This window comes from Trichosurus vulpecula, chromosome 8 (assembly GCF_011100635.1).
Source record: "Trichosurus vulpecula isolate mTriVul1 chromosome 8, mTriVul1.pri, whole genome shotgun sequence".
NCBI lineage: Eukaryota > Metazoa > Chordata > Mammalia > Diprotodontia > Phalangeridae > Trichosurus > Trichosurus vulpecula.
Genome location: NC_050580.1, coordinates 93,309,108 through 93,328,225, shown reverse-complemented (window position 1 = coordinate 93,328,225; position 19,118 = coordinate 93,309,108). Strand labels below are relative to the sequence as shown.

The following is a 19,118-nucleotide window of genomic DNA, read 5'->3' as shown; positions in this document are numbered from 1 at the left end:
TTTATATAAAAGTGGTTTGTCTAGGTGCCACTGACCTTCTAAAGAATTTGGCTTAATTTTTTTTTTTAAATCTCACAAAGAAATGTGACAAGAACAAGTCATTCAGCAAAAATCAACATCCAAAAAGGAAAGGAAGAAGCAAAGAGCTAGAAGTATAGGAATCAGTTTGGGGCTATAAAGTGCCATATGTCATCTTATGATCACATACAAATATCTTCCTTTAAGTGGTAGAGCCCACTCAGTTGTTGGCAACAGCATACTAAATGTTTCTCTCTCTTTTTCTCTCCCAGCTTCAGAGAAGTAGGTTTTGAAGGTCTGCCTTGATTTCTTATTATTTTGACTTGAAAATATCATCAATTCTCAAAGCCAAAGACAGTCCCTTCACCCCTAAAATCCAAGTACCACTGGGGGCCATTCTAGGACAACATCTCATTCCTTTTTTTTTATTCCAGTACATAGCATAGTGCCTGGCAGATAGTAAGCATCTAATAGCTGCTAAATATGTGTTGACTGGTTGGCTTATTGTTTTAGATTCAGATTATGGAAAGCACTTAAGGCTTCTTTGAGAGATTGTAAGTTTAGAGCAGGAAGGAATTATGGAGTTAATTCTGCCCACCCCTTTACTCATTTTACAGACGAGGAAACTGGGGATCAGAAAAGTTATGTGTTTTTCCCAAAATCACTTAGGTTGTAAGTAGCAAAGCCAGGATTAGAACCCACATCCTCTGATTCCAATTCGAGCACTCTATGCACAGGGTTGCACTCCCCCCACTACCCCCCATCTTTCTTCTGTGATCTTCCAAGAACTTGTGAGTGACCTCTCCCCTCAGAGTTTGTAAGAGCGCTGGTCAGCCGAGATAGGAATCCAGGGATGGTGGCAGCTCTATTTCATTACAATAAACATGTGGTTTCGTTTCCAAGTGTTCGAGTGTTTAACATTTCCACTTCCTCAGGAAAACCCGATTTCTTTCTTGCTCTTACTTTTGAAATGAAACGTGTGTTTTTGTTGGCTAGGGTTCAAGGAGGGATTGAAGCAATGAAGAAAGTAGTTCTGAGAAGATTTCTGCCTCTTTGGCCATCCAGCCTAGTCTTTGGATACCTCTCATCCGCATAGGCCTATAGATCCAGGAGTGAGACTCAGAAATTTGATCCAGCTCCCACAGCCCACAGAGTGAGGAGTAATTGGGACGCTCATAGCTTTGGTCGTGCAGTCATTCTTGGGTCCTGTGCTGTCCCCACTGACTATGCATTGAGCTTCAGTTGGGAAAATTTGGTTGGATTCCAAGTGTTCACATACCACAGGATCTTAATTAAGAAAGTCTGTTCTTGTTTCATGTCATTTGAAAAGAATGAGCCTGGTGACGACATTTGTTTATCTTTGCTATCAATATTATCTCAGTTTTGAAGCCTTCTGGGGACTACAAGTCTTGGTGGAATTGGCTGTAGGTTATGAGATTTTAACCTCTAGAAAAATATGATCTGAATGTTTCTGGCTCATTTCTGTAATGTAGACCTAGTATTTTATATATTGCTCTCAAGTAGCTTATAATCTAGGAAGGAACAATATTGTGTAGTGCATGGAGTGCTGACCTTGGAGCCAGAAAATCTAAGTCTGAGTTCTATTCCAATCATGTACTAGCCATGTGGTGGTAAATTACTCATTTAACTTCTTTTCCTCATCTATAAAATAGCAATGATAAGAAATGTGGCAGTAATTACCTCATAGAGTTTTGAGAAAAACACCTTTCCTGTAAAAAGCCATGTAAATGTGTTAGTTATTTTTGTTATTCTTTCAACAGAGGCCTATTCCAATGTCTCATCATAGTATGAAGATGATCCTGGGTTCTTAAGGGCAATGCCAATAGAGGTCAAGTTCTATGTCAAATAGACCCTATCAAGCTGAGAGGCTTTGAATGGTGGCCCAAGGGCCAACTATGTGTCTGCCATCCAAGGACCAGCCTAAGTTCAGAGAAATTAATCACCAGGAGGTTAGCCACAGGGTGATTTTTTGGGGGAGGGGGAAAGGAGGGTATCTGCCTAGCAACTCACTAAAACTATTGAGAGCCATCATGATGTAATGGAAAGACATTGGATTTGGAATCAGAGACCTGGATTCAAATCTCAGCTCTTTCCCATGCTATGTGTGTGACCTTTGATAAATCACTTATCCTATTTGAGCCTCAGTTTCCCCATTTGTGAAAAGAAAGGATTATACTAGATGCCTTCCAAGTTCTTTTCCATTTTTAACTCTACAATCCAATGATCTGCTGAGGCATTGAGGGGTTAGGATCTATATGGCGAGCTGAACAGCTACACCAATGAAATTGCAGATTTTTTGAAATATTATTATTGTTAAATAAGAAAAATGAAGAAACACAAGTTCTCACAGGCCAAATCATCATATTTTGGGTGCTGATTTGGGAAAACTACCCCTTGTTCCCCACATCCCAAAATCTCTGGATTAAAAGGGACCTCAGAGATCATTTAGTCCAATCCAAATCTGAGCAAAAAAAAAAAGATCGCTCTAGAACACGTCTGAAAGGGAGCAATCTGCCTATTAAGGAAGGGGGATTCCTCCTTCCCTGTCATTGCTTACTTGAAGAAGTTGCCACGTGGTGAAGAATGCCTCCCACTCATTACTTTAAGAATTCATATATGTGTCTATGTAGTGTAACAAGATACTGCTTCTATATTTAAGCCAAGTGACTGATGTCCTATGTGCTCATAGATATTGAGTACATAACAATGACCCTGACGAATAGAGTCAGCCTCCAGTTGAACCAAAGAAGAAAAGACTTAGACACCCAGCTTCTTTCAAGTCCCAACTGAAATCCTGCCTTATACAGGAAGTCTTTCATGAGCTTCCTTAATTCTAGTGCCTTCCCTCCATTGACTATCTCCATTTTAACCCTCTATGTGACTTGTTTGTACAGAGTTGTTTGTGTACTGTCTCCCCTCCGTTGGTTGTGAGTTCATTGAGAGTGGGGACTTTTGCCTTTCTTTCTGTCCCTAGCACTTAGCACAGTGCTTAGCATATAGTAGATGCTTAATAAAAGTTTACTGACTAAAGGACACATTGTTGGGAGGAAAGAAAGTGTTAGCCAAAGAGAATGAGATTGCAGAGTAAACATTACAAAGGCATCATGGTGGACTGAAAAACAGACAGAAACCTAGGTTCAAGCCTCAGTTCTGACACGAACTGTGTGACTTTGAATAAGTCATTTCCTCTTTTAAGGGCTTAGTTTTCTCATCTATAAAATAAGGAGTTTGTATAAAATGAGTTCTAAGGTCCCTTCTGGTTTTATAATCTCATTATCCTAAAAACCATTAGCAACCTCTGAGAGGGTAATTTAAATGTTATGTTGGGGGCAAAAGCCAACCCACAAGAGATCAGAGAGAGTGGGTGGTGATGAAATCAAACCATTGGGCATAGATTACTTTTTCCCTAAATTTGGTAGTGAAAGAGAGGAATGAGGTGGGAAGAAAGCTGAATCAACTGGAAGGGTCAAGGTCAAATGAAGAAGAAGTAAAACACTTCAGGCTGAGGTGAGCTTGGCACAGGTTACATGGATGAGCAGAAGTGAGGGGAGGAAGGCATTCCTCTTTTGAGCAGATGAGTGAAATGGCCGAATCTATGCCTATGAAGAGTGGTTTTGATGGGAGAGTGAGAGTGAGCGAGAGAGAGAGAGAGAAGGATAGAGGGAGAGAGGAAGAGAGAGAGAAGGCGAAGGCAAGAAGGCCACTATTCCAATTATCCAGGTGGTTACTAATGAAGGCCTGTTCAAGGGTTGTGGCCATAAGAATAGGGCAGATACTACACATGGCAGGAGATCAACAGGTATTTGTTCACTAGTTAATTATACTTTGTCCAAGGGAGAAGCAGTTCTCTGTGTGTGTCAGGCTCAGAGGAATTCGAGGTTAACACAAAGGTATGGCAGTATTATAAAACAGTAATCATATAAGCCATTTTGTACCAGTTAAAAAAGAGAAAAGGAGATCAATGGGACCGACTAGACAAATAAGAATAAAAAATAGCCAAAACCACTAAGCCAGTGTATGATAAAGACAAAACCATAAATTACCTAGGAAATAACTCCATATTTGATAAGAATTGCTGAGAAAACTAGAAAATAGTATATATAAATTAGATTTAGATCAGTTTATGCCACGTACCACGATAAACTCAAAATAGGTAGGTGATCTGAATATTAAAGATTATACCATAAAAATTAGAAGAGAACAAGATTAAATACTTTTCACAGTTGTGTCTGGGCAGTGAATTCTTTACCAAGTAAGAGATAAAGGTTATTTCAAATGATAAAATAAATAGTTTTGATTGCATGAAACTGAAAAACTTTTGCACACACAAAAATATAATTCAGCTAGGATAAGAAGGGAAGTAGTCAGATGGGGAAAAAAATCTTTGTATCAAATATCTCTGATAAGGGTCTAATATTTATGACAAATAGAGAATTGTTTCAGATATGTAAGACCAACAGCCATTCCCTCAAAGACATTAACAAATAGGATATGAACAAACAGCATTTAAAAGAGCTGCAAAAGAAGAATATGAACAAATGCTCCAAATTACTAATAAGAGAAATGCAAATCAAAACAACTTTAAGGTTTCATCTCACACCCAGGATACAGGTAAAGATGACCAAATGTGGAAATCGTCACTCTTGGAAGGCTTGTGGAAAGACAATCATACTAACGCACTATTGGTGGAGCTATAAATTGGCCCATCCATTCTGGAAAGCCATTTGAAATCATGTGAGGAAAATGACTACAATATCTATATCTTTTGACCTAGAGATTCAACTTTAGGGTCACACCTTAAAGAAGTCAATGGTAAAAAGAAAGGCCTCATATACATTAAAATATTCATGGCAGCACTTTTTGTAGTGGCAAAAAACTGGACACAAAGTAGATGCCCATCAGTTAGGGCATGGCTAAACAAGTTGTGGTATATGAATATGATGGAATATTACTGGGCTGTAAGAAATGATGAATGTCATATGTACAAAGATGTTATAGGTATACTTATTTGAACTTGTGCAAAGTGAAGTAAGGGAAAAGAAAATATATACAATAATTTTAACAATAGAAATGGAAAGAACAGCAGCAAATGAATTAAAACTGAATGCTGTGAAATTATACTATCACTGTCTAGCCCAGAGAAGAGGTATGAAAAGGGACTTTGTTTACCTAGCTTGGGCTTCAAATCCTCTTTAATGATGAATATCCTACCTCTTACCGGAAGCCTTCTTGGTACAAGATAGATTCTATGTGAGAAGGGTTACATAAAATAGTTTCAGCCTTAAATGAGTTTTCAGTCTAGAAGATTTTGCTTATTGGTCATTTACAAGATTTGAACAGGTAACACTACTCTGCTAATCAGGAGAATTCAGTTTCTTACACCATCTCTTCCACTGCCTTGCTGTGTGATTTGGGACAAACTACTTTACCCCTCTGGGTTTCTTCAGCTTTCTCCTCCATAAAATGAGAGGGTTGGTCAAGGCAGTCACGTGTTTCTTTAAGATTTAAAACCCTCAAATAAAAAAAATATTAAAAAATGTTTTTAAAAGATTTAAAACCCTCTGACTCCAGTTCAGGACCACTATGACAGTCTGAAATTGGTAATTATTCTCAGTGCTCAATCTGAAGTCTAACTTTGCTTAGCAAATGCCTTCTTTGGAAATAGCATAATTAATGAGCAAGCCTAGGAAGTAATAATCAAAGTATTTGAAATAATAAACTATTTTTTTCTCACTCTCAGGCACACTTTGGAAACAACTGTTTTTATTGAAATCCCTGAACAAATATGTTTTGACAGGAAGCGGAAACTGTTTCTTAAGTGAGACATCTCTTTAGGCATCATAGATTCGATTCAACTATATTCATGGATTTCATAATCTAGAAGGGAGAGGGGAACATTAGATACATAAATTACCATAATACAAAATGGAACCTGTTAACTGAACAAGAAAAATAAAAATCAGTGTTCTGTGAGACCTAAGGACAACAAAACCATTGCTGGGGATGTATGGTGGTAAAAGTACCATGAGGAGGCAGGCAGGTAGCTCGGTGGATAGAGCACTGGGCCTGGAGTCAAGAAGACTTGTGTTCCAACCCAGCCTCAGCTGAGTGACCCTGGGCAAGTCACTTAACGTCTTTTGCTTTAATCCACTGGAGAAAGAAATGGCAAACCACTCCAGGATCCTTGCCAACAAAACTCCATGGAGAGTATGGTCCACAAAGAGTCAGATATGGCTGAGTGACTGAACTATAATAACAACAAAAGCACCATGAGTCACATTATATTCCTCATAGAATGTGCTAAGGGATATCATCCATCCATGTCTCTCCCACTTCTGGGACACGTAGTACAGGTTCTTTTCTTGAATAAATAAGTCCTCAGGAAATGTTTGTTGATGAAGATCATATGTGATGTAGGAGAAAGATCCCTGGACCTTGGAATTGAATAGGCATGACTTTGACTTGTATGTCTTCTTGGAGTTAGGAGATCAGGATTGGTTTGAATCTTGGCTCTGCTGTTAGCCGTAGATGACCTCGAACAAGTGACTTGTTTCTGAGTCTGTATTTCCACCTCTAAAATTTTCACAGAATTGGACTAGAAGTTAGTCTCCTAAGGTCCTGTCCAGCTCTTTTGTGATGATGAGACAGTTGATAATGCTGATTACGAATCCTTTTTAACTGCTTATTAAATAAGGCCGATTCTCTTTGGACATTTATTAGGCATGGGTTTTGTTATAATCATGTTACTGTAAAGTTACATGGGGATTTAAATAGAACTGCATTTCTTTTAAAATGTTCGTTAAGACTTTCAATAATTATTCTGCTCTTTCTCCTTAAATTAGTCAGTTTTCCTCTTCTTTAAAATGAGGTGGTTGGTTTGGGATTATTCGGGAAAAGTTACTAAAATTGTTTATACCCTTTGATCCAGAGCTTCCTTTACTGATATTATATTTCAAGGAGTTCATTGATATCAATAAGAGACTCACTCATGTACAAAAATGTTTAGAGCAACCTTATTTATGATAACAAAAAAGCTGGGAACAAAGTACAGACCCATTGACTGCACAACAGTTTAATAAATAATGCTGCTTTATGCATGCTATACAATATTACCACACCACCATAGAATGTTACCACGCCATAAAATGATGAATATAAATAATTCAGAAAAACATAGGAAGACTTCTGAAGAAATGCAGGGTGAAGAAAGCATAAACAAAAGAATCAGTGGTCAACACAGAGAAGCAATTAGACTGGTCAATTATAATACCGACATTAGTATCACACTGTCAAGGTTAAAGGTCATGCATAGCTCCTATACATTAACAACAGATCCATTGTTGAGGGTGAGGAACGTATTTTGTAAAAGGGTTTGTTTTGGGATGTCTTCTGTCAAAAATTAGTAAATAAATCAAAAAGAAGCAACTGGATGCAGTGATCTCCAAGAAGGCTTCCACTTGTAATGTCCTAATTCTTTGACTCTACTATGAATCGATGAGGTTGGGCCATAGTTCCAAAGAGTGTTTTATTCACATCTGGTGTGGAATGTGTTGTGCTGTTAGCTTGGCTGCCCCCAGACTCAGACTCTAAAGCCCTGAGCACTAGGCCTTTTTCTGGGCGACTTGGGGTGCTATGCACTTGGTGTTTTTTCCAGTTTATTTTCTCCCTTCCCCAATCCAGAGTATTGCTGGGCAATCTCAAACTGACCCCCTTAATTGTATCAATATGCTGATGTGGAACTTTGCTTTCTAAAGTCAGGAAATCCTAATTATCTCCCAAGAGGCAAATTGATGATGGAAACAATTTCCTGAAATCAATTTAGTAACATACATTTTTTTTGCTATGAAGCAGCCTCAGGGCTGCTAACTAGTATTGGGTTTCTTGTTATTTTCTTAATTTCTTGTTCTTTAAATTAAGCAATAGAAATTTTTGGATTTAAATTTAAAAATTGGCAGAGACATTTTCTTTGACTTATATATTAGCTCTTTATTAATAAATTTTTGGTATGGTAGAAATAACATTGGCCTCAGAATGGAGACGTGTTGTAGTCAATGCAATTTAATTCAGGAAATATTAACTGCCTTCTGTGTGCAGGGCACCATGCTAGGTTGGGCTCTGTGGTTCACTGGCTGTTACCCAGAGACGAGTCACTTGGGGACAAGTCTCTTTACCTCTGTAAGCCTCAGTTTACTCATTTGCCAAATGAGGGGGATACACTGGTTTCTCAAGTCCCCCCCAGCTTCCAAATGCTTCGAGTCTATAAATCTGAGAGAAACTGATGCTTGTTGGGTAGATGCTATGATATAAACATGCGTTACTCTGGTGTAATAATAATTAAAAGAAGTCGTTATTGTGAGGCAGCTAGTAAGGCAATAAGGTAGATAAAGAGCTGGCCTTGGACTCAGGAAGACCTGAGTTCAAATCCAGCCTTGGACTAGTTGGGGGAGTCACTTAAATGAAAGCCTCAGTTTCCTCATTTGTAAAACAGAGATAATATTAGCATCCATCTCCCAGGGTTGTTGTAAGGATAAAAACAAGACTATTTGTAAAGCTCTTTACAGACATTCAAGTATGATATAAATGCTAGCTATTAATAGCATCCCCGTTTTGCAGATGAGGAAAGGGCAGTGACTTGCCTATGGTGATACTGGAGCCAGTGTATGACTCCCTGGTGACTTGACCCCCAACTCTAGTGCTCCATATTTAGATCTCAGGTGCCTGTAAAGGGGGAAGGAAGAAGAACTTCTCAGGGGGAGGGGAGAAGGGAAGGAGAGAGAGAGAGAGAGAGAGAGAGAGAGAGAGAGAGAGAGAGAGAGAGAGAGAGAGAGAGAGAGAGAAGGGAGAAGGCAGTTTCCTTTATGCCCTACCTGCCCTGAAAACCTCCTGCTTTGCCAAAGCCATCATTGTAGGTGCTTAATAAATGTCAGTTGATGATGGTGGTGTAGAAGCAGATGGGGGGAGAGGGGTAGGGAGTCACCTATTTATTGCATTTGTTCATAAGGCCATCCCTGATGATGGGATGCCTATATGTGCACATAAATGTATAGAACACACACACATATAAACACACTTTAAAAGTGTGTGTGTGTGTGTGTGTGTGTGTGTGTGTACATAGCAAGTAAAAGTTCTCTCAGTGAGACAGACAAACCTAGACACTGTTACTCCATCCCGAGTGGGCTGCTAGCACCAACCCTAACCCAGTTCCGGTTGTGGTATGTTCTGCCTTCCTTACTGGGCCAAAACAAGTACACAACCTTCTTTAAAGGACTGCAATCACTGCTGGAGATCCTTTTCTCCTCCTTGGAATATACTGGAAAGCCTTTTCTCCGTTTTAGATAAAGAGCTGAGATTCAGTATAGTTTGTCTTCTCAGAGTGCCTTGAGGTGGGCTTCACTTCCCTGCACATGCTTACAGGGTCTGTATGTCTAGACTCATAGCCCTTTCTGTCAGGCCGCAATCAACTCCTTGGTGCTTCCTGCTTAGTCTTCCCTAGACATTCTTAACACAATTCCAGAGGAGATGAAGTCTTCACACTTGATTTTCTTTCATTTTGTGTGTTTTTGGCCCTAAAGATGGGTCCATTTATCTTTATTTGGGAGAAGAGAAGAGTACTAATTGGAGATTATCCATCACTGTATTTATTACGTGGCCTTGATTGAGGGATTTTGCTCCATGGGAATATTCCCACAGCTTGGAGATGGATGTAATTGTGGCACTGACAGCTTGTGTAGGCCTCACATGTCTGTTTACGGTATTATGTGTTTAGAACAGACTTGTTTCCATACTGACAGCAACTGCCATATGGCAGGAGGAGAGTCTGTCAGGAGAACCCTTAAGGAAACACAATATGGCACATGGAATTTCATACTTGTTTTTAGGACCTGGGAGAGAAGAGGAATTTCTTTTTCCAGTCACATAAACTGCACTGTTTTCTCCCCTTTCCCCTTTAATTTGATGAAAGTGAAGTTTGACACAAAGTAATTCACTTTGGTTCCCTTGTTAGGAATAGGAAAAATGATTGCAAAAAGATCCAGGTTTTTTCCCCTTGTGATGCGTTCTTGTCCTGGATGCTCACACTCTGTTTGAAGGATATCTGATTCAATTACCGTTAACAAGCATTGATTGAACACCTATGTGTCAGGCACTATACCAGGCCCTAGGGATGCAAAACTAAGACAAAACAGCCTTTGTCCTTACATAGCTTACATTCTGCTGGGGAGAGACAACATATACTCACATAAATACAAACAAAATTTACACAAAGTAAATGCAGAGTTATTGGTGGTGGGTGAAGAGTGGGTGGGATCATCCAGGATAGAGTGGTCAGGAAAGGATCCATGTAATATATGTGTTCACTTAGGGTAAGCCTTGAAGGGGATCAGGGATTCCAAGAGGTAGAAGGGAAGGAAGAGCACATTCTAAACGTGAGAGATAGCCTACGCACAGATAGAGGCAAGAGATGGAATGTTGTCTTCTGGGAAAAGGAAGGCCAATTTGGCTGGAATGTAGAGTGCTTGGAGAGAGAGTAATGTGCATTTGGTCTAGAAAGAGAGATTGTGAAGGGTGCTAAATGCTAAACAGAATAGTGTTCTATTTTATCCTAGAGACAATAGGGAATCAAAGAAGCTTCATGAGCAAGGGAGTGATGTGGCCAGACGTGCTTTAAGAATAGTGGTTTGGGAGGGCAGAGCCGAGAAGGCAGGAGAAAGGTAGGGACTTACCTAAGCTCTTTCAGATTCCTGCCCCCCCCAAACAGCTTTAAAATAATGCCTTAAATTGGATTCTGGAGCAGCAGAATCAACAAGGTTGGGGTGAAATGATCTTCCAGCTCAAGACAATTTAGGAGGTTGGCAGGAAAGGTGTCTCCCAGGGGTGGTGCATAGTGCATAGTGCAGCACATTGGGAATGGCTGAATTAGTGGCAGTTGTGAATTCCTGAGCCCCTGGCCCACGACCAGTAATGGACTTGGACAACTAGTCAGAAGGAGTATACAGTACAGATTGCAGTTCCAGGGTGAAGAGGAGCACTAGCCCTTTCAGCTGCAGGAGAGCAGGGGCCATAGTCACAGTTCCAGGGCAAAGAAGAGAGCTTGTGGTCACTCGGTGGCAGGGGGGAGGGGAATGGGGATCAGGGACCTTAGTCTTAGGTCCAAGGCAGAATGGAAAACTGACCCTTGTGATTACAGGAGAGCAGGAGCCCACATCACAATTCCAGGGTCATAAGGAGTGAAAGTACTTATGTCCAAAGGGGAGCAGGGGCTCTGGTCATGGTCCCTGGATGGAAAAGAGTACTTCTCGTTGCTCATAGACCAGAGTGCAAGTCAGGAGAGAAGTACTGACCACACCTATCCTTAGATCATACCACCTTGCAAGAATTAAAAACTTATAGAACCCCAGAACTAGTTCTGAAAATAGCTACACTAAAAACCTGAGACTTGGAACAGTTCCCCTCCACCTTGGGAGCAGAGTCCAACTTTGACATAAAATTAAAAGTCAAGAAATAGGCTGAAAAAATGAGCAAACAAAAAGATTCTGACCATAAAAAGTTATTACAGTGACAGAGAAGATCAATACACAAACTCAGAAAAAGACAACAATGTCAAAATAGCTCTATCCAAAGCCTCAAAGAAAAATGTGAATTGGTCATAGGACCAAAAAAGAATACCTGGAGGCACTCAGAAGGGATTTTTCAAAAATCAAATAAAAGAAGTAGAGGAAAAAATTGGAAAAGAAATGAGAGTGATGCAAATTATGAAAAGAGAGTCAACAACTTGATAAAGGAGGCACAAAAAAATACTGAAAATAACACCTTAAAAAACAGAATAGGCCAAATAGGAAAAGAGGCACAAAAATGTACTGAATAAAAAAACTCCTTAAAAAGTAGAATTGGACAAATGGATAAAGAGTTACAAAAGCTCACTGAAGAAAATAATTCCTTAAAAATTAGAATTAAGCAAGTGGAAGCTAATGACTCCATGAGACATCAAGAAACAGCAACCCAAAATCAAACAAATTGGGGACAAAAGAAAATGTGAAATATCTCATTGGAAAAAACAACTGACCTGGTAAATAGATCAGGGAGAAATAAAGAGGAAACAGAATAATCAAGGATGACTCAAGTTTTGAAACTGGATGGCTAGAAGGAAAAAAGAAAAGTAGGAAAAAAATTGGGTGAAAGATAATGAGTTCAGTTTTCTCTGTGACACCTACAGGACCTCCAGTTGGAATCAGGAAATAGATAAGACCTAGATATATAGATCTGGTATTCATCTGCATAAAGACACCTGAAGCCATTGGAGCTGATAAAATCATCAAGAATAGAGAAATGAAGATGAACTAGGAGCATACCATATATTTAACTATAGCAACATTTTAAAAATTATTATTATATATGTATATGTATGTGTGTGTGTTTGTGTGTGTGTGCAGCCATAAGTATCAGAAAGGGGCACTGAATATATTACTGACAATTTGACAGGGATACCTGACTATTTGTCTATTTTTATTGCAAAAATGATTGATCATAAAATAAAATAGAAAGAAAGTTTAGTAAATAAAGGGAGAAAAAGGCCAGGCAGACATAAATTGTGGCAAGTTGTGGAAAGAACATTAAACTTGAATTTAAGAGAACTTGACTGAAAGTCAGCTCTTCTATGTGACTTTGGGAAATTCAGTTTTACTTCTCTGGACCACAGTTTCCTCATCTGTCAAATGTGAGGTTTGGACTAGGATCACACTGTGATAGTTTTTTTCTAACACCTTATGTAAGCATTATATGTTCTAAGGTCCTTTCCAGTTCTGATGGTCCAAGCTAACAGGATAGGTCAGTTAGTCAATCAACTAGCATTTATTAAGCAACTACTACGTGCCAGGCACTGTACTGAGTGCTGGGAATACAAAATAAGGCCAAAATAAAACAATCAAAATAGTCTTGTTCTTAAGGAGCTCGTAGTCTGAGTGAAACAACATTCAAATAACCACGTACAAACAAGCTATATGTAGGATAAATTGGGAGTAGGCTCTGAGAGAAGGCACTAAGATTAAGGAGGAATGGGAAAGTCTTTTTGCAGAAGCTGGGATTTTAACTGAGATCTGAAGAAAGCTAGGAAAGTCAGGAAGCAGAAATAATGAGGGAGAGCCTTCCAGGCAGGGAGCACCTAGTGAAAATTCTTGTACTTATCAGATGAAGTGTCCTACGTGAAGAACAGCAAAGAGTCCGGTGTCTTTGGATTGCTGAATACACGGAGGAGAATGAAGATAGGTCTTTCAAAATAGCCATGTCAGCTGATGCCTATAAAAAGAGAAATCAGTTTACAAAGACTGCAGCCACCACCATATGGCGTTGATGAAATGACTCAACTCTGTAAAAACGACTTCAACTTGGTGTTCAGACCTTGAAATATTCTCTTCTGAAGGCTTAGTTTTGTTCAACACATTTGACAAATCTGTTTTATTGGAAATATATGATTAGGACCTGAAAGACAAACATTTTCTACATCTCCTTCAAAACTCCCTCTAAAAATGTCATTTATGGACACTTTTGTTGGCATTGCTGGCATTTTTGGTATAAGTTACAAAATCCTACGCATGAAAGTAATTGCTGTAATTCACTTGTCAGAAATTGAACTGGTTTTTCATATTCTTATTCTATTTTGTTCTCATCTCTTTGTACCTGCACTATTTAGATTTTCCTGTCTTCCTCCTATTTCCTTTCTAATCTTTTCTTCACATCGTTTAGTCTTCTTAATTTGTCTCTTTGATCCAGGTGTTTCTCTATATTCAAAAACTTTCCTGGGTTTTTTTGGAGGGGAGGGCTCCTTTTTGCCCAATGAATAAAAAGTATTAGTTCCTGATCTTGACATTCAAGGTCTCCCACAATCTGGTGCCAAATTACCTTTCCAGCTTAATTTATAGCATTTACTTTTAACTACTCTGTGTCCCAGTCAAACTGAACCGCTGTCTCTACCATAGTTTCATCTGGTCCTCTCCTACTCTTCATGGCTAGAGTAGGTTCCCTCTCCCCCTTTCTGCCCATTAAAGTCATCTTATTTTAAGATCCAACTCAGGTGCCACTTTCTCTATGAAGCCTTCCACAACCCCTTTCTCATTGCCCCCCACCCCATTGAAAGTTAACCTCTCTGCTTTTCTCCTAGCACTCTCTGGACTTCTCCCTTGCATTTCTCATACCCTCTCTTGTAGCCTAGTTATTTGGTCTCTTAGATAGCATGCCATTTCCCTCCTATTAGAGTATAAGGTCCTTGAGAGCAAGTTCTATGTCATATCTGCTTCTGTATCCATAGCGTCTAGCATAGTGCCTTGCTAATAGAGGTGGTTAATAAACATTTGATTTCAACTGAATTAAATCATTCTGTGTTACTCAGGGATTTAATGGCAGCCAATTCTTCTAACACCCAGCCCAATGTTTTTATATCAGCTACATGACCTTGGGCAAGTCATTCTCCATCTTGGAGCTCTATTTCCTCATCTGTGAAATAAGGCTTAACTAAGCGGCCCTGAAACCTCTAGCTCTAAATCCCATGATCCCATAAAATTGTTTCTTTTCCATATGCTTCTCAAGAACAAGGACTGAGTTGGTTGTATTGCTAAGACCCAACAATCTCAAAGACACAGCATAATGCAAATATACCCCTTTTCACCATATACATCTTTTTTTTTATTGCCTCTAGACAGAGATTACTTCAGTCTGTGTGACAAGCAGCCAATCGGAAGGCTTCTTTTCCGGCAGTTCTGTGAAACTCAGCATGAGCTGGAGTGCTGTATTAGGTTCCTTGACTCTGTGGTAAGTCCATGCTGTTGATATTTCGGAGTCTTTGTTACTCTTTAGCCCTTGGTGATAAACATGTTAAAATAACAACATAATCCTCTTGGTTCAAAAGGACAAAGAATAAATCATTTTTTTTGAAAGAAGTCCTCAGTACTGGCTTAGCTATATTTAGTTTGGTGAAAAGAATCTTGGGCCGCTGGTTCAGAGGCCTGGGTACTAGTTCTAGGACTACCAACAGGCTGGGTGAGCATAGGAAAATTACACCCCTGCTCAGTCTTTCTTATCTTTAAAGTGACAGGGTTGGACTAATCATTGGATAATTTGTAAGGTCCCTCTAGCTCTCACACTATGTGAATCTTATCCTTAACATGGTAGTTGGGATTCTAGGTCTGCCTCACAGAGTCTTCGAATGGAAAGATCCCCCAGAGAGCATCTAAACCAAATGTACATGAAGATCTAACTCCGGTGCTGCTTTCTCTATGAAGCCTTCCACAACCCCTTTCTCCTTGGCACCCCCCCGCCCCTCCCACCCTCCACCCCCTTGAAAGTAATCTCTCTTCTTTTCTCCTAGCAGAATCCTTTTGATAACATGTTTATCTAGCTTCTGCTTAAAGATCTCTTAGTTTTGGAGAGCTCACTGCCTTTCAAGGCCAAACATTCCGTTGTTGGATAGTATGAGCATTAGGAAGATTTTTTTCCTTCTATCTAGTTGAAATTTGCTTCTTATTAATTTAATAGTAATAACAGTAATAATAGCCACCACTTATATAGTGCTTTAAGTTTTCAAAATACTCTACGTGTTTACAGATATTATCTCATTTGATCCTCAGAACCCTTTGAGGTAGATGCAGTTATTAACCCAATTTACAGATGAAGAAAATGAGGCTGTGAAAGATTAAGTGATTTGCTTGTAATTACACAGCTAGTAAGTTTCTGAGACGGAATTAGAATTCAGGTCTTCCTGACTCCAGGTCCAGCATTCTATCCACTGTGCCACCAAGCTGCATCCCATCTTTTTTATCTCTGCTCCTAATTCTCCTTTCTGGGAGCCAAACAGAATAAATTTAATCCTTCTTCCACAAATGTTTGAAGACAGCTACCATTAACCCCTAAATTTTCTTTCTTTAGGCTAAAGATCACCATTTTTCTTCCACTGGTTCTTGTGTGGCACTATTCCTGTTACCCTCATCTGGATACATTCATAGTTTGTCATTATCCTTCCTAAAATCTAACTTCCAGAACTAGACACAATGTTCCAGATGTGGTCTGAAAGGGAAGAAGACAGTGGAGCTGTTGCCTATCTCATTCTGACACTTATCTTTTCATGCAGATGAGATTCCTGGTAGGTTTTCCTCTTGGTTGCCATATTGCCCGACTGAGTTTACCAAGGTCCGATATAAAAACTTTTTCACATGAAAAGCTCCTCCCCCTGACCCCCAACTCCCTTCACTTCCCCAAAGGAAGGAATCAGCAGCAGGGATGACCTGATGCTAGTGATCTGACTGGTTGTTTGCTGGTTCCGTTTAAGCAAGACAGGACTACTGTCTTGTGAAGTGCTGTCAGTTTTCACACTTGGAATATCCTCAAGACCAAAGGAACTGGTGAATTCTTCACGTGGAGTATTGGGATTCTGTTCTTAGTTTGCCTGGTTGTGTGAAGTGGGGTACCTTTTTTTTTAACTTACCCATTTTGGATATGGTTCCAGATAGCTATGTCTTGTCTCTGTGTTCCTTGCTAGGGAGTCTAGTCTTTGTCTTTCTGCAGGCAACAGGAAAGAATCAGAGGACTTTGCTACCCGCCTTAAATTACTCTTGCCATGGCTGTTGCTGCTGTGATCTCACTGAAAGCTAGGCTAGGTGGGCTTCTGTCTGAGAGGTTTGCCCCAAGGTACCTCTATGTCTACTCTGGCAGCTAGGTTCTTCGATGGTTAGAGTGCTGGACTGGAGTCAGTAAGTCCTGAGTTCCAATCCAGCCTGAGGCACTTTCTTGCTAGTAAATCATTTAGCTTCTCTATACCTCAGTTTCCTTGACTGTAAAGTGGAGATAATGATAGCACCTTCCTCCCAGGGTTGTGAGGATCAAATGTGATTACATCTGTAAAACACTTAGTCCAGGGTCTGTTTACATAATAGCACTTCATAAATGCCTGTTCCTTTCCCTCATGCTCCCTCTGCTCTGAAAGCAAGATACCTAGAGGAGAGGTAAGGATGCGAGGAGTCTGTGTGCTGACCCCATCAGGCCACAGGTTATAGACACGAGGAAGAAGGCAGTTTCAAAATCTCCTTTGATTGGAAGGTAATTAGAAGGATCTTGGATTCATCCCCTTTTTTATTGTGGTCATAGAAAGAAAAGACCATTTAACTGTCACTCATTGGATTGGAGAAAAGAAACCCAATATTTTACTTTTTAAGCCCTCTTTCATAAGTATAGAGACCCATAGAGGGGGAGTATCTGGATCAGAGCAGTAAGGATATGAAATAAGCTTGTGGAATTTTCCAGTGACATGCTTTATTCGGCCCACTGAGAAAATTTATGAGGTTAAAAAATAATCTAATGATGCCCATTTTCATTTGTCCTACAAATCAACCCTTTCTTTGGTACTACACCCACAAAATTTGTGGGGGAGTGGAATGTGGAATAGGGCTTATTTTTCATCATGGACTTATTCAGTAATTTTTACACATGCAAGGTATTGAATGGAAAGGTGACTTGAGCTAAGGCCAACTCTGTCCCTTTGGCACTTTGTACTCTAGTTCCCATCAATTATTTGCATCTTTTTCTTATCCTTCTTGTCTGTACCTTGCATCAGATGACTATCCATTACAACACCTCTTCTGCACATGAAGAATTTATTGAGTTTCCCAGGGGTGGCACAGTTTCTCATTTGAAGAATTTTTTTTTTCCAGTGGGAGATGAGGAGTGAATGGGTGGGGGAAAGGGTCTCCCTAGCATGAGCAGATGCCAGAACTCCTCCTGGCAGAACAAGCATAATTCACACAGTCGCTACCTCCCCATGAAACTTCCACCAAGTCTGCCTTTTTAAAAAGAGGTTGTCCTCTTCCGAGTCTGACGTAGCCCCTGGTGAGGGAAACTTTCCTTGGCTTTCTTAATGACTGCATTTCTCCAGTCAAGTAGAGTACTGTGGTTTTGTTTTTAAAAGGAGGGCTTGGGTAATTTTATGGTCACTCGTACTGTTTCTAAGTCATTAAGCTGACGACTTGAGTAATCAGGGCATAAGCATCAGGACACGAGGGACTCAACGAAGACATTTTCATTGCTTTCCCACATAGGGATAAGGTGTTAGTTACACAGTATGTTACTTTGGGACTACGGTAAGGTAGGGACAGATAAGAAATGGCATACTAAGTTTTCCTTTGTGGTATAACAGAGGGTCTGCATGGGACTATATTTCTATTTGATACATGGCTACCAGAGGCAAGTATGAAACAAGTTCCAAATGGATATATTTTTTACCAGCATCTCTTTGGTGGTTCTGTTGGGCATTCACGAAGTCTAGTGGAGAATCTCTGGAATAAATGTGGGGCTATAGGACCCTGACAGGAAATCTTGGACTATAGCCTTCCTTGTTTTATCCCTCACTCCCCCCCCCCCCCCGCCGCAAAGTTTGGGACTCAGGGAATATGAATATCTCTCTGATGAAGGATACTTTTCAGGGTACATAATGACTTTATAAACTGTCTCCTGGTTAGATCCAATGACATCATAACCATAGGATTATTTCTGTTTATCCATTTTCCCAGAATGTTGTTGTATTGCTCGAAATCAGCGAATCATTGCCCTGAGCATAGGAACGGCTTCTCTTGAGTAAAATTTTCATTACAACAGCGGTGCTACCTTTTCTGTGTGAATTTATGAAAAACACCCAGTTTGTCTTTACCGCATTGTCACTTATTTCATCTCAATCTCAGCTCTTGCTTAAGAAGGAGAGAATAGACTAGAATTCATTACCTGAACTGTCACTACGGGGATGCCAGATCTTGGAGATAGAGTTGTCTCAAAAATGTCTCTTCTCAAAATAGTTGTGGAGTTAGAAAATGAGACATAATGGCCTATGTTTATGTTGGTCTCCGGGAGAACAAGCTGAGGAAGAATTGATGCTGGAAGTAGCCATGAATTTCTAAAGGAACACAATAGCCCAGTTAAAAGAGGTGACCAAAAAAAAAAAGAGGGGGCAGCTAGGTGGCGCAGTGAGTAGAGCACTGGCCTTGGAGTCAGGAGGAGCCAAGTTCAAATCTGTCCTCAGACACTTGACACATGTACTAGCTGTGTGACCT

The 19,118-nt window shown here is 39.9% G+C and overlaps 1 protein-coding gene across 2 annotated transcripts in view; it reads left to right on the top strand.

Annotated features, from left to right (window-relative positions):
- The window catches only part of GRK5 (G protein-coupled receptor kinase 5), a 309,158-nt gene that overhangs the window by 184,391 nt on the left and 105,649 nt on the right, over nucleotides 1–19,118 (top strand). For both annotated transcript variants that reach the window (XM_036734793.1, XM_036734792.1), the window contains exon 3: nucleotides 14,726–14,838. In XM_036734793.1, coding sequence (XP_036590688.1) covers nucleotides 14,726–14,838 — 113 coding nt within the window. The remainder of the gene's footprint in view (nucleotides 1–14,725; nucleotides 14,839–19,118) is intronic.